Source organism: Ipomoea nil, unplaced genomic scaffold (genome assembly GCF_001879475.1).
Source record: "Ipomoea nil cultivar Tokyo-kokei standard unplaced genomic scaffold, Asagao_1.1 scaffold0205, whole genome shotgun sequence".
NCBI lineage: Eukaryota > Viridiplantae > Streptophyta > Magnoliopsida > Solanales > Convolvulaceae > Ipomoea > Ipomoea nil.
Genome location: NW_017616633.1, coordinates 1355040 through 1370451, shown reverse-complemented (window position 1 = coordinate 1370451; position 15412 = coordinate 1355040). Strand labels below are relative to the sequence as shown.

Here is a 15412-nt window from a genome sequence, read left to right as displayed (position 1 = left end):
ATGGAGGCCGCCTTCATCAACCTTTGAGACGAAAGTCTAGATCTATACCTCAATAACCATGGTTGTTTTAGTTGTGTTTGTGGGCAAGTGTAACTGTTGATTGGATGACCACAATTGTTTTCTAAAAAAAGTGCACGTACACTTCAAATCCACTTAGAAAGTTAATGTTAGCGACATCAATAATAACATATTGAATAGGTAGTATTTGAATCTAAATATACTATTTTTTATTGATTCATGGAGATTTTATAGAGTTTTGTTTTTTATTTTTAATTTTTAAATACAATGGAAAAAAATAGAAACTATATGAACCAAGAAACTGCCACTCCATAAATATCTTCAACAAGCAAGGTATCTAATATCCTCAAAAGAGCTTCAAAGCCCTGAAATCCCAAATCCTCATGGACTTCAAGATGACATACCATCTAAATATGCTCATATGTTAGCTTCACGATGAATATGCATCAAAGAACATTTTCAATTCCAACTCAAAAGGTTTCATATCACATACACTAAACTATTACGCCACTTACAACACTCTTTTATAATTTTTTTTTTATTATTCTAAAAAACGAACCGATCTCAACCTCAACACTCCTCCCCATCTCCCAACTTATCATTAACCCATAAAATGCCTAAAGCTCTTTTCACTTAGACACTCAAATGCCCTATTCAACATACTTGAAGATTTATTTCACCCTCTTTCCTTTAAAAAAATGATAATTTGAATCCAACTCATCTAAATGTTTTGCCACATCATTTCCCAAGGCGGAAGCCTCCCAGCCTTTCCTAGCAAAAGTATAACGCCAAAACCACGTGACCCTTTTCCCTATATATAACCGCCCTCTTCCACCGCCTTGGCGTCCGTTTCGACTACAATTCATGACTCATCCCTCAAACCCACAAACCCTTCTCTCTCCCTCTCTCCCTCTCTCCCTCTCTCTGTGTATATCCGTGCTGAGCTCGCCGCTTGAAACCTGAGTCAACTCGGTGAATCCATGTCAATTCGATTCAAATTCCGGAGCTCGGCGAGCTTCGACTCCGTGGACCTCCAAGGACGCTCCTCAATCTCCGTACGGGAGCTGAGGTTGAAGATCATACGCGATAAGAATCTTAATATTTGTCAGGACTTCGATCTTGTGTTTTCTGATGCCGTATCTGGCGAAGGTGATCCAATTCTCCCTTCTTTCATCTTCTTCGTGCTCCCATATTCATCTCATTCTCCCCGCATATTTATTTTATTCCCTTCTTTAATATTGATTTTCATTGTTATTATACAAACGGGAACGAGTTTGTAATCTTCTTTAATAGGAAGCTAGAAATTCACATATCAATTTTTTTTTTTTTTGGGAATGTTTATGCAGAGTACAATGACGAAAAGTTTCAAATTCCGAGTGGTTCGAGTATAATTGTTAGGAGAGTTCCGGCTGGTACGCTGCCTTCTGCCAATGCGTAAGTTTGCTTACTCTACTCTTTTATAAATTATCAGTTTGATTCAGCATTCATGTTTGTGTGATTTTTTTTTTTTTTTCTGAGGTTACTGATTGAGTTTTGCAAATGAGAAATTCAGTTTAGGAGCTTATTTGTGTGTGTATACTGCTGGCACTGGTTCTGTGAGATTTGTTGATGAAAAGTCAAGAGATGAAAATCTTCCACATAGTTTTCTTAATGTTGCTTGCCAATGTGGTGTTTTTTTTTGGCTGAAGCTTAGTGCTGTTATTTGTTGCATGAGTGTACCCTAAAGTTGAACTAGGCAGCACGGAATCAGGGAGTCGGGACATGGGGTAACATTAATTTTTAAAAATGTAAGATATAGCATGGAAGGAAAGCCGATTGCCAAATGTGCAAATATAAAAATATAGTGTTATGTTTGCAAATATTTTTTCCTTAAATATATATAAATATTACAGTAATTCTTTACTAGTTTTATAATTAAATGTAATACACTAATAAATACTAGAAAGTCCATTTAAAATAAAAACTACATGTCCAAAATATTCTTAGCATCTTCGTTAAAGAATATACACTTAGGTTGGCAAACTAAGGAATGCTAATGCGTCTGGTATAACTTAGGTCAAAGTGAGGAATAAGCATCTATGTTACTTTTTAGCCCAAATTTTTTTTTTACAATTGGACCCTTAACGCATTTATGAATTTTATTAGTTACAGAAATGGTCCCGAAACATTTTGGGGCTGTTTCCATTTTGTTTTTGGGAGGAAAATATGTTTGAAATGTGAAAATGACATAAATTTGCGTGCTCAACAAACTAAAATAACCCTGGATGGTAGCCTTTTCTAATAGATTTTTGTGCGGTTCTTGAAAGTTAGGAATTAATTACCATGGTTGCAGTAGGCGCTAGTCTGGCGCCCGGACAGCGCCTAGGCGGCGCTTAGGCGGAATCTAGGCGCCGCTAGGCGGGCACCAAAAAAACAGTGGTAGATTTGCAGTTTGACAATTTTAATGAGGTTGTTTTCAACATTTAATAAAATAACACATCCAAGTAAATGAATTAATGATAATTCATAAGTCATAACATCAAAACAATGGTTTTCAAAAAAAAAAAAAAACATTAAAACAATATTAAAAATTAAAAATACTCAAATACTTCAATCATCCAAAGATTCAAAGTATCAAACTAGTCTACGAGTGTATATATGTTATATTATATATATGTATGCGCGTGCGCGCACACACACATATATATAAAATAAAAAAATAGGCCGAGCTGATCGGGTTAACTCGACCGAAATGGACGAGTTAACTCGACTAACTTAGATGCTAGGCGGCCAAATCGGCCGAGTTAGGCGCTAGGCGGACGCCTAGGCGGCCGGTAACCTAGGCGGGCGCCTAGGGGGAAATTGTCACGGTCTAGAGGCGCCTAGCGCCTAGGTGGGGCCTAGGCGGGCGCCTAGACCGATTTTTACAACCCTGTTAATTACTCGTATTCTCTGATTCTCTCTCAACTCTCAAGTAAGCGTTGTGCTTTCTAATTCATTGATTAATGGCTCTGATATAGGTTTGTACATTCTACTTTTGTAATAATTATAGGGTGTAACCGTCTAACTATTAGGCTCTATTTGTCTCAATTTCATGATGCCAACAGCTGAGAATTTTTTATGGATTAGCTTTCGGTTATAAACGTGTCTATAAATGCCAAAATCTTATCCGGCAAATCGCAGCTGGTTCAGAGAATATCTTACAAATATGGGCCGTTAATTGAGCTCAACTTGGCCATTGTATAATTTGTTTACTTTAAAATAATTTTATATCCACTATGATCTGTTAGATATAATTGCTTTTTTGGATAAATAAATATTGTAATATGCACCAGATGGGTGTCATTAAATACATCACTAGTTATTTACCAAATAATCAGAAAACATTACAAAAGCAGTTTAACTAAAATTATCTTAACCTGGTCTGTATGCCAAATTGCCAATATATATCCAACTTTTCCTCAATGCTCATTCGAATATCATGATTCCAGACTACCATATATGTTCTGTTTGGATTCCATAGAATTCTAATCTTAATTGTTGATTAGATTAAATTATTTCCTATTTACATAGAGCACTCAACTTTCACATGATTGTATGTGTGTTTCGTTGTGAATATATTTAAATTGGTCCCTTAATTCTTAGATAGATGTACATGTTATCCTCGAGTTGCACCTGTAGGTAACTATTCACTGTTAGAAATCCTAATTATCTGGGGGGTTTGGGTAAAAACACTCATTTAAAGCAAAATTAACTACTCATTAGTCAAGAAATATGGCCATTCTAAGACTCATTCTCATTCCTTAAGTTTTGATTCTGATTCTAATACCCTTGTCCAAACCAAACTCACCCTTAATCCATCCTATTGGGGTCATTCATTTCAGTGAATTGTATTATCAATAGTGTATTTAGACTTATCAGGAACCCTTGATAAGAAAGATTCTCACAGTCATAATTTAAAGAAATAATAGAGGCTGCTTTGAATGAGGGTGCCATCCCTATAGTATGGTCTGTATGGAAAGAAACGTATCAAGTAATGGAGAATTTTAGTCATGAATATCTCTAGAGTTTGAAATAACTTCTTGCTTCTTATGTATAACTGATTCTTGTGCCAGGATGCATGTTGTCATGACAAATGACTGTGGGAAGCAAGGTTCTGATCATTTCAATCAAGCTGTAAGTTTGTTTAAACTTCATTTGGCATCTGCCATGTTTTCATTATCTTTAATATTTTACAGATTCTTGATATGATTGTAAGATCAACTTATATATTTCAAAGGCATATACTTTGTAAATCATTGATTGAATTTGTATTCTAGTGTGTAAAAGTTGATGATTTTGATGACTTTGGCACTGATATGTGCCCTCCTCTTGGGGAGCCGTTTCACGAGTCAAATCCTGAATGTGATGAGAAAAACTGCTGTGGCTTCGAAGAGGCAGATGTTCCTGGTTCAAGGTATCCTACTAGCAATTCATTTTGTCTTTATTGACAGGGCATGAAGCTCATTCTTTAAATGTTTCGAAACACACTAATAAGAATAAGTTTATGTTTCGTCATGCTTTTAAAAATGTAAAATTAGAAACAAACAGTCACTAATTTCTATTTTGTGCTTTTGTCTACCCAAAATAAATACAGATGAATTTCTTATATATATACCGTTTAGGTCTTGTTTCATTTGTTACTGAAACAAAGCCTATTTGCTTTGAAGCTGAAGTGAATTTTTTAGGGTTACAGTGTGTTGGTGTTTTTTTTCGTATGGGGCATAATAGAATTGCTCATTTTGTTGTATAAAATATGCATAAATGAATTGATGTTGGTTAACTAAGGACTAATTTAGGTATTTTGTGTCTTCAGGTTTCAATGCCATAAGCTCGAGTCAAGTGATTTGAGTCAAGCTATTCATAAAGGTTCAAGTTATTGCTGTCTGCTCTTTTGATAACTGTTCTTGAATATTCCTTTGTGACAGTATCAGTTTCAGGTTCTAATCATAGCATGGATGAAAGGAACATGGTGGTACAAGAAGCAAGAGCTGAAGATCAGAAGTGGGAAAAGTATTAACTATTTTGTTCTGTCAGAACTTGCTTTTTTTTTTTTTTTTTATTATATTTGTGCATACCTGACCCTTGTTTTCTTATGGAAATGATAAGGGTTGTGACTCCAACTTTTTTGCCAGGGAATACACTAATTTGCCATTAGAACTCAAATGCCCTCTCTGCAACACATTTTTCAAGGAGGCTGTGCTTATACCTTGCTGCCAGCATAGTTTTTGTAAAAAATGTGAGTAGTTTATGTGGAAATAAGCTGCCTTCATATTGTACAAGTTACACAGTCATCATGCCTTTGATGTTTGGGAAGCATCTTGTGATTTACAATTTGCATTGAGATGCTTTGTGTCTCTTGGTTACTCATCAAGCAATATATTCTTTAAAAGTCTAGGTGTTCCTCTGCATTCAAAATGTCGGTGTCATAATGTTTCCTGATTTACAGCTTCATTTTTTATTTTTTTTTGTTTGGTGACTGGTTTCAGGCATTAGCTTTGATCTTCTTGAGAAGAAAAGGTGCCCAATTTGTTCATCCAGCAAATTCAGAGTGGACGACTTGCTCCCAAACTTATCTCTAAGACAAGCAATTGAGCATTTTCTTGGATCTCAAATGATTGGTACTGGCTCACAGAATGATCTGTGTAAACTTGTACCGGGTGAGAAATCTTTCTAACACTCCATGTGTTCTAATGAAAGGATAGACACTTTATTACATTGACATGGTAATGGTTCATTGATAAATACAGATGGAGAATCTGGAATTCATGCTATGGACATTTCTTGTGCTGTAACTGTTATTCAAAGGGAACCTGAAATGCCTCATTCCCCCTCTGCTACTGGACATGGATCAAATCAAGTTTTAGCGGATTCATTTTTTGAGTCGCTTAGGAGAAATACATCACGGAAGATGCACCGATTTGGTGGACAAAGAGCTCAATTTGCTCACTTGAATCTTCATGGTGAAGCTGATAATGTGCCAATTACTGACTTTCAGGGGAAAAACCAGCCTCTAAATTTACGTCACATCCATGTTCAGGATGAAGGTAATAATTTTATAAACACTGACAACTCTAATGTACTATAATTAGTGGTTGTTACTTGTTCAGAAGGCACTTAGGGGTGTTTCAAGGGATTAGTGCTTAGTCTATTCATCAACTGAAAATAATTCCCCCATATTTTTATTATTGCCATTAAAATTTAAAATAAGTGGTGATGTTAAGATTGGCCCTTAATTGCACCCAAAAAAAATTGTTGGTTCGTTCTTTTTTTCAATTTCTTGTATGGTTAAAAAAAAAAAAATTGTATGGTGAAATTTACCTTGAAACGAAGGTCCTTATCTGTAAAAACATAGAAGTTGAGGTTGAGGAGGAAGCGGAATAGGTATGGTTCCATACTTTCATTTTGTATGGGAAGAAAGGATCATTTCTTTGTTACCTATATTTCAATCTCCCAGTGATACTGTCGTTGTCCTCTGCTCTTTTTCTTGATGATGATTTCTCAAGTCAGGTTAATAATATCAGACTTTCTTTTTTCCAAGTTGAGTAGTTGATTCTACCAAGTGATTACATTCCCCTAAAATTGCATCCTGTTACTTCTCCATTTTCCTACAGTGTTTAAAATGTCCGCTTGCTGAAGATTTTAAAGTATCACTTAGTTTACTCCATGAATTCTAACATGTTTATTTTGCTCCAGTGGAATCTACCATGAAGAGGAAAGGAGGACAACTAGTCAATACAGAAGGTAAAATCAATTATTTTCTAGTGCAATCAATTTCTGTTCAATTATTTACTATATTGTTTATGTTTCAGGGGAGGAGACAAATTTTTGGGCTACTGGTAGGCCTAAAAAGGTAATTTTGATATACATGAATATTTACTATTTTTTAATATGTTCCTCTACTTATTATCAATGTATATCTTAGCTGCTATACTTTCTATCATGTTGCATCTTTCATACCATTCTTAATAGCAATGCTTTGCCAATTAAGTATTCATTGAAAAGTTCTTGATATTTAATTGGATAAAGTTCTCTTTTGCTAGTTTAATACATTGCTAGGATTTATATTCCGGATTACTGTTTCTATGAATTTCAACAAGTCTACATACCATTATATATTTAGAAATGGAAGATGAAATATGATTGCTATTTTCATGTTTCCTGTTTAAATCTACTTATCTGCAATATTGGAACACAGGGAGGGCGTAACTGTTACATATGTGGTTCTCTGGAGCATCTTATGAGAGACTGTCCTTTTGCTTCTAGTCCACATCCCATGGTTCACACAGGTTCGTATAAAAATTTGCTTGCAGATATATATGGAATCCAAAATTCTAAATATTTACTTGGTTATCCTTGCATTTAGGAAATTATATGCTTATGGGAGGGATGCCAGGCTATCCACCACCATATTGGAATAGCAGTCTGTATTCTCCCATGCGGCCATTTACAAATATGTATGGTAATCCTGGAATGATGCCATTTGGTGCATCCATGGTCCCTACAGCTACTTTTTGTGCTTCTCCATATATGCCCACTATGCACAGTGGAATACCCCTCAATGGGTAGGTTCTTTGTATGAATACTTCTGTTTTGTTTTGTTTTTTTCATTTTTTGTTTTGTTGTGTTTGTTTTTGTTTTTGGCATTTCTTGCATACATTGTATGGTTTCTTTTAAGATATTGTGTCAGATAACCATAGTTTCTACCTTCTTGCAGAGGAGTCATGAGAAAGGACTGTATGGCACCTCCAATGGGAATCAAAGCTGAGTGCATATTAAACCAAAATGAATTTATGGAGCCCCAACACCATAGCGGCAAAAGGAATGTTTCAGATGAAAATTTGGGGAGGTAATTAGATAAAACACTAGTGCAGGAAGGAGGAGGCAATCTCTCCGTACCCCTTCTACAGCAGTATACTTGTGCTTGCTACAAAATGCATTAGCCATAAGCTAATGTTTTTAAATTTTAATACTATGCAGATCTAGAGGGAAGCAATGCAGTGATAAATATGATGGCAATGTGCCCTATGGTAAGAAGGAAAAAGAAAGGCTTGACTACAAACATTGTAAAGATAGGGAAGCAAGTACAAGTTGCTCTGAGGACAACATGGGTCAAAGGCCAAAGAGGAAATATCAGCATGTTGTCACTAGACGCGATAGAAGTCCTCCGTCCTTTAGGGAGAAGCATATGGAGAGGTCAAATTCTGGCTTGGAGGATTTGGGTCACAGTAGAGAGAAGCATGACCACCACCATAGAGATGCTAGAAAGCACCATGAAAAAAGGGTACAAGGTGGCAGTGATTCTAGTAGGGGTCACCATCATCTCTCTAGAGAGGAACGCAGAAGATCGGAGCACGATGTGAGAGGTTTCCATCAGAAGCGTCCCAATTTTTGTGATTCAGGTTCTCCTCGGAATCATAGAGGAGGTGGCAAAGAAAGGGAATCTGGCCTTGAGTACAGACATCCTAGGAACAATAGCAAACACCCTGGCAATGAGTTGCGTGATGAAAGGAGGCAAATGGTTGATGGCTCATATGAAGATTGTAGAGCTGATTACCATCTCCACAAAAGAAAGAGAGTCCATTAGATTCTCAAGCATGACTCTGAGGTACCATGTAAATGAGGATGCACACACATCATTATAGGTGACGGATCTTGTTTACTTTCATTTCACAAAGGTACTTTGTATAAGCTTGTTTTAGGAGTGGTAGTTCAAAGTTTATAGTCATCAATGAGTTACATATACCCCATAGGTGATGGATTTATTTAGGTACATATAAAAGCATAAAGCTTATATTTAAATACATAGGTATTCTAGATTTCTAGGATCTAATTTCAATCTCTGTTTGGCTTTGTTGGTACAGATTCGTTAAAAGTGGTCGGCTTTTGGACAGTAACATTTTGACTAACCTTTACTAACATTTGCTAACTAATCCTATTCACTTCTTAGTGTGGGATCTGGATGCTAGCAAAGGTTTTAACCAGAACCTGTTCTGGTTAATCATTTAGTTTGGACCATTTTATATGCTGCCCAACTATCTCCTGCAAAAAGGTAATGTAGCTGATTGAGGTAAGTTCTCTTTTCAAATTCTGGTAATTTCACCATCCTTCTAATACTTCCCAAATGAGACCTTCTCCACACTCGGAGGACTTTGTCTATTGCAAAACTTATATGACTACTACCTGAAATTTGCTATACCACCTTGCTGTTTCTTGTTTCCCTCCCCTTCAGTTTTGTTAATTTAAATCCCTTCAAAATCTTTTACTACTTAAATCATTTCCTTGTTTAAAAAAAATGTTCGAAGGAATGTTGAAAATTTAAATGAAAAATGTCAAAACACACACTCCGTTGCTTTTTTTTTTTTTTTTTTTTTTTTTTTTTTTTTTTTTTTTTTTCTTTTAATTGAAAATGTTTCATTACTTTAGTCTGTATGTCTAGCTTCATTTTCTCATATCTGGCGACTAGTTTAGTTCCATTAAAAATATTTTCAAACATGCATGTAGTAGTTCTATCACCATTAAGTAGGGATGGTAACGGGGCGGGTGGGGAGTATACTTCTCGTCCCACGCCCCGTTCCCGGTCCCACCGGGGAATAGAAACTTCTCCCCATTCCCCATTCTCGAGGAGAATTTTTGGAGATGTGAAATTCTCGTCCTCTAGTCAACCCTAAATTCTCGTCCCCACCCACCCACACACACACACACACACACACACACACACACAGGATCGCGTTCAGGTGCGTATTGTCTGTCAGGAAAGGAACTTAGAACGCATGACATTCGTCCACGTGTCCAGATCTAATGGATGAGAAATACTGATTTTTTTTTTTAAAAATGCGGTGACATTTTTGTAAATAATTGAACATTGAAGCGCAAGTAAAATGTATTACAAGTGCAAGTAGCAGTTTCATATAGTGTACCTCAATGCATGTAAAATGTATTACATGTGCAAGTAAAATTTACACTGAGTATCAATACTAGGTGCACCTAACGCTATAATTAGTTGCACTTAAGGTGCACGAATGTTAACAAGCTAAATTACTTGCACTTGTAAGTGAAAATAAGTGCACCTGTAAGTAAAAATAGGTGTACTTGTAAGTGATTTTACTTGCACTTTTTACTTACAAAGGTGTAGTAGCTACTTGCACTTGTAACATATTTACTTGCACCAAAATTTGAGTTACTTACGAAAATATCACAACGTCATTTTTTTTTATAACTACATTTGATTCGTTGATTTGGACGCATGGACGGTTGTGAGTGGTTCTTATTTTTCATTTGGACAGCCGTTCTCACTTGATATATATATATATATATATATATATATATATATATATATATATATATATATATATATATATAATTTTCTAAAAATAATGTACCGGGAACCAGGAGGGAAGGGTATCCCCGTTGGGGACTAGATGTTCCTTGTCCCCGTTCAAGTAGGAATCTCCATGGGTCGGGGAGAAATTATCGTATAATATTTTCTCCTAACTATTTGATAAAATGTAGTTGCATTTCATTTAATACATAATTCTTTGGTATCTTAAATTACGATGTTTAGTTGGAGGGAATTGTAATTCTACCGAATTGCAATTCCTTCTATTTGTTGAATTAGAATTCATGTACTTCCCTTAGCTGGGGTAAAATAATAAGAAAATGACTGAATTGCCATTTATTATTATTATTATTATTATTATTATTATATTATTATTATTATTATTGTTATTATTGTTGTTGTTGTTTTTGTTAGAATAATAAAATTTTTGAGGTAAAATAATGTACTTTATGAGTTAGAATAATGTACACTATGTTTTATTAGAATAATAATAATAATAATAATAATAATAATAATAATAATAATAATAATAATAATAATAATAATAATTGTAATAAATGACTAAATTGCCATTTATTATTATTATTATTATTATTATTATTATTATTATTATTATTATTATTGTTATTATTATTGTTATTGTTATTGTTGTTGTTGTTCTTGGAATAATGAAATTTTTGAGGTAAAATTAATGTACTTTATGAGTTAAAATAATGTAGACTATGTTTAGAATAACGTACATTATGAGTATGGGTATAAATGAGTCGAGCAGTTCACGAGCCGCTCGGTCAAAGTTCGGCTCGAACTCGATCAATTTTGAGTTTGAGTTGAACTCAAGCTGGCTCGTTTTATAATCGAATTGAGCTCAAGCTCAAATGTTTTACACACACACACAATATATATATATATATATATATATATATATATATATATATATATATATATATATATATATATATATATATATATATATATATATAATTGCTAAGTGATATATTATTTATATATATTCATATGGGTGAAATTTATACGTTATAAATTAGAAACTTATGATTTTGACAATTAAATTAATATAAGTTTATTAATAACTAAAGATTCTTAAAATTCATTGATGTAAATGTGGTGATTCTTAACCTATACGTTTAAATTAAAAAGATTAAAAAAAAACGATATAAAAGTAGGTTTTGGTTGGCTTGGCCTATCAAATATACATTCGATCGTGTTAATCAATATTTAATTTTAGTAAAAACAATTATGAAGTTAATTTTATAATTAATTTTAATTTTTAAGCTTTCAATATTTATAATCACTCATTTTGTCTTTATTTTTTAACAACTATATATATATGTAAAAAGTGTAGATTGATCTAACATATCAATCTAGGTAGATTAGCGGTTGATGGTTGATGTAAAATAAGGGAGAAAAAGATAGGTTAATTTTATAAATATTGTAAATTTAAAAATTTATAAATAATAATAATAATAATTATATTATTATAAAAATGATATGTATTTTTTTACTAAATTTTTTTAACCATTAATAATATTGATGCGCGGTTGACTGGTTGAGATCATTGTCACAATGAGAATATATGGTTAATTTACAATGAGAATATATGGTTAATTTACAATGAGAATATATGCTTAATTTTATAATTATTGAAATTTTTTTGGACAAAGTCTATTTTAAAATTATTGCAAATAGAGCCGCGGGATGGGACGGGCCAAAACACACCAAAGCCCGTTCTCATAGCGGGACGGGCTAAAAAGCCCGCCTCTTAGCGGGCTTGGAATGTTGCCGGTCCGCCCTGCTATGCCAAAGCCCGCTGGCGGGGCGGGCTAGCTCACCAATCAATTTTTTCACTGTGTTAATTTTTTTTTAAAAAATCATTGTACAATATCCTTAAAAAAAAATCATTGTATAGACGTACAGTAACACTACCTACTATTGTGTTCCTATAAATCTATAATCCAATAAGTTATAACACACTAACACAATTACACAAACCAAAATAACATGTATTAAATACTAAATATGTATACAAAATATATATGTATTAGCAGGTCGCGGGCTAAACCCGTGACCTGCCTGACCCGCCCCGCCTGGACCTGTGACCCAAGCGGGACGGGCTAAAAAGCCCGCCTCCTGGCAGATCAAAATTTGAAGAACCCGTCCCCTACCTAAGGCGGTACGGGACGGGTCGACCCGGCAGGTAAAACTCATTTTTGACGGCTCTAATTGCAAACATGAAAGTTTAATAATTAGCTTCATTTTTTTTATTTGTAGCAAACATTAACTGTTGATCCATCCAATTAAATGAATCAACATTTATCACATTTTATTTTACGTCGAAATGTATTCTCTCTTAAATTTTTCCCTTAGATTATATATATAGAAACCGTTGATGGTTGTTGAAAAGAAGAGAAAAATGAGATGGGTTATTTTTATAAATATTGTAAATTTTTATATTTACAATAATTGTAAAATTAATTCCATCTTCTTTTGTTAAAAATTTTAACTATTGATGAAACATGATGAGCGGATGTAATTTGTCATCATTAGCTTTATTTGAGCCCTCTCGTGTGTGTGTGGAGAATTTGTATCAAAGAAGAACGAGTATGCAAGAAACAGAAACCAATCAAATTTGTCTATTTTGAGAGATTTAACAATTTTAGAGGAGGGAAATATGAAAAAATGTGGTGGCATTTTAATAAATAACTTGAGCGTTAAGTGCAAATAATAACATTATAGATTATAGATTATATTTAGTAACATCATCGAGTGCATTTTGTAATATGTAAAAGTTTAATGAAATTCTCAATTTTTTACTTATTTCAATTTATGGTTTTTTTTTTTTAGATTTTTTAATTTTTTAAATTTGGTTTAGAAGTTTACTTTAATTTTTTATTTTTATTTTATTATTTTATTATTATTATTATTATTACTTTTAAAGTGCACCAAACAACAATATAACGTATACCAAATATAGATATTAAGGCACCGAATGTGAAAGTTAGTTGCATTTACGGTTTATCTTTTAAAGTATATATATGATATATGATGACTAGCATTTTGTACGCGCGATGCGTGAAAATTCATGTCCAATATTAAAATAATTAAAAATTATAATTTGAATTATATATACACAAATAATATATGTATTTTGTACACATACATATATAATTTATCATTGATAGAAATTTAATTAAAATATAATTATGTATTAAATTAATATATAATGATTTTAATAAAATGATAATTAAAAGATAGGAAAAAGATATGATGGATATAGGTGTATAGTAATAATGATGTGTTATTAATGTTAGAATTAAAAATTAACGGTGTTATAACGGTGTAAGGGTAGTTTTGTCTATAACATTTGAATGTACAACATATAAAGTAAAATATACACATTTATTTGCATTAAAAAAGAGGGACAAAAATCAAGGATATAACTTTAATTGAGGCTTATTATGTTTTATTATACGATTTAATATGATTTAATTTTTTTCTATTTGGTTTAAGTGTTCACTTTTACTTTTTTAGGAGTTTAAATTTTATATTTACTCTTTAGATTTAGTTTTTTTGCATTCATCAATAGATCTACTTTGTGTTGTTTTATTTACTTGCATTCTATAATTCGAAAGTTTTTTTTTTATAGTTTTATCTTTCAAACACGGTTTCACTAGCTCTTGGGTTGGTTAGATGATTTCTCAGGTCCTCCCCGAGGCCTATCAGGACAGTTTGTCGGCTTGGGGACCATTCAGGTTACTGTTGACCGAGGCGACGGTGTCGTGGGAATCATGCGAGTTGGGTCTCGCCATCATGAAGGATGTTCGTGGACCAAAAAGGAAAGCACGCTTGAGCTTGTATTTCAGCTTTCAATGAAAGCATCAATGATGGAACTATATAACTCGAGGTATGTATTTACCCGGATCAGTAAACTCACATAAAATAATGGGTAACAATGAATAACAGAGAAGATTTATAGTGAAATTGAGTTGATTAGAGCCTTAATATTACAAGTATATTATAATAACTTGAACATCATGATGCTATAATAATAATTAGACAATGCATATTATACTAGGCTGCAAACTCAACTAACTTCTACTAAATACGTGATAACCACTTGGATCCTTCTTGGGTTACCAATGTTTTATCCAAAAGAAGTTGGCTGATTAAACTGCCATAATGAGTGCCTATATATAGTCATGCATACATGCATGTAGAATGCAGAAGATGGGGAAATAGAGTAATGAAAATATTTCATTTGTTTCCTTAATAAAAAATAGTTTATTATTTTCTATTTCTTAATTTTGGCCGAGCTTGTTTTAATACAAGTTTATGTATTTTTATGTGGAACACCTATTCATCTCAAAAAATGTGGAACACCTATTGATAAATATCCTCTTTTTTTTTTTTTTTTTTTTTTTTTTTTTTTTTTTTTTTTTGTTATTCTACTCTTTTGTTAAAAGATTAATAAAAAAAAATATTTAAAAAAATGAACTTAAATCATGTCTTAAAATTCTTATTCGATTTAATTTTATCCTTCAAACCTGCGTTTCTCTTACCCAAAAAAAAATATATTAATATTTTACTTTTTTTATTGATATGATATGATGAATGGATTTTATACTCATGAAAATGAAAACTCATAAAACGAGAGTACACCCAGGTTAAATGGATGCGACCCCTAAGCTCGGGATGTACACTATTTTCGCTCCTTAGCGGTCGACTTATTATATATCCGTTCCTTAGTGGTCGACATGTTTCTATCCCGCTTCTTAACGGTCGACATATTTCTATTTCGCTCATGCAGCCGTTGACTTATTATCTATCCCTCAACGGTTGACATGTTTTTATCCTGCTTCTCAGTCATCGACATATTTCTATCCCGCTCCTGTAGTAGGCGACTTATTATCTATTCCGCTTGTCAGCGATCGACATGTATCTATCTTGCTCCCTGGCGGTCGATATGTTTCTATCCCGCTCCTGCAGCGGTCAACTTATTTACTGTCTCGCTCCCCAACGTTA

At 33.3% G+C, this 15412-nt stretch overlaps 1 protein-coding gene across 4 annotated transcripts; it reads left to right on the top strand.

Moving 5' to 3' along the window:
* The first annotated feature begins 857 nt into the window (after window positions 1-857).
* LOC109190894 (E3 ubiquitin-protein ligase RBBP6-like) lies at window positions 858-9256 on the top strand. 4 transcript variants are annotated; one of them, XR_002055813.1, is made up of 16 exons: window positions 858-1167; window positions 1365-1452; window positions 4113-4173; window positions 4317-4453; window positions 4853-4905; window positions 4977-5049; window positions 5172-5275; window positions 5526-5696; window positions 5787-6083; window positions 6733-6780; window positions 6849-6889; window positions 7235-7325; window positions 7403-7601; window positions 7754-7885; window positions 8017-8681; window positions 8901-9256. XR_002055813.1 is itself a non-coding variant. In XM_019341510.1 (15 exons), the coding sequence occupies exons 1-15, from the start codon at window positions 999-1001 to the stop codon at window positions 8621-8623; spliced, it is 2211 nt and encodes a 736-aa protein (XP_019197055.1). In that variant the 5' UTR covers window positions 858-998; the 3' UTR covers window positions 8624-8897. The 4 variants fall into 4 exon arrangements, 2 of the variants coding, with proteins under 2 accessions (XP_019197055.1, XP_019197040.1); XR_002055812.1 differs by having other exon boundaries at window positions 8017-8714; XM_019341510.1 differs by lacking the exon at window positions 8901-9256 and having other exon boundaries at window positions 4377-4453; window positions 8017-8897.
* Window positions 9257-15412: the final 6156 nt, after the last annotated feature.

Excerpts from the sequence above, each read along its gene's own strand:
- LOC109190894 (XM_019341495.1), top strand. The coding sequence starts at position 999 with ATGTCAATTCGATTCAAATTCCGGAGCTCGGCGAGCTTCGACTCCGTG. Across the intron at positions 1,453-4,112 it reads ACGCTGCCTTCTGCCAATGC|GATGCATGTTGTCATGACAA; the intron begins GTAAGTTTGCTT and ends TTCTTGTGCCAG. Across the intron at positions 5,276-5,525 it reads GCATAGTTTTTGTAAAAAAT|GCATTAGCTTTGATCTTCTT; the intron begins GTGAGTAGTTTA and ends GACTGGTTTCAG.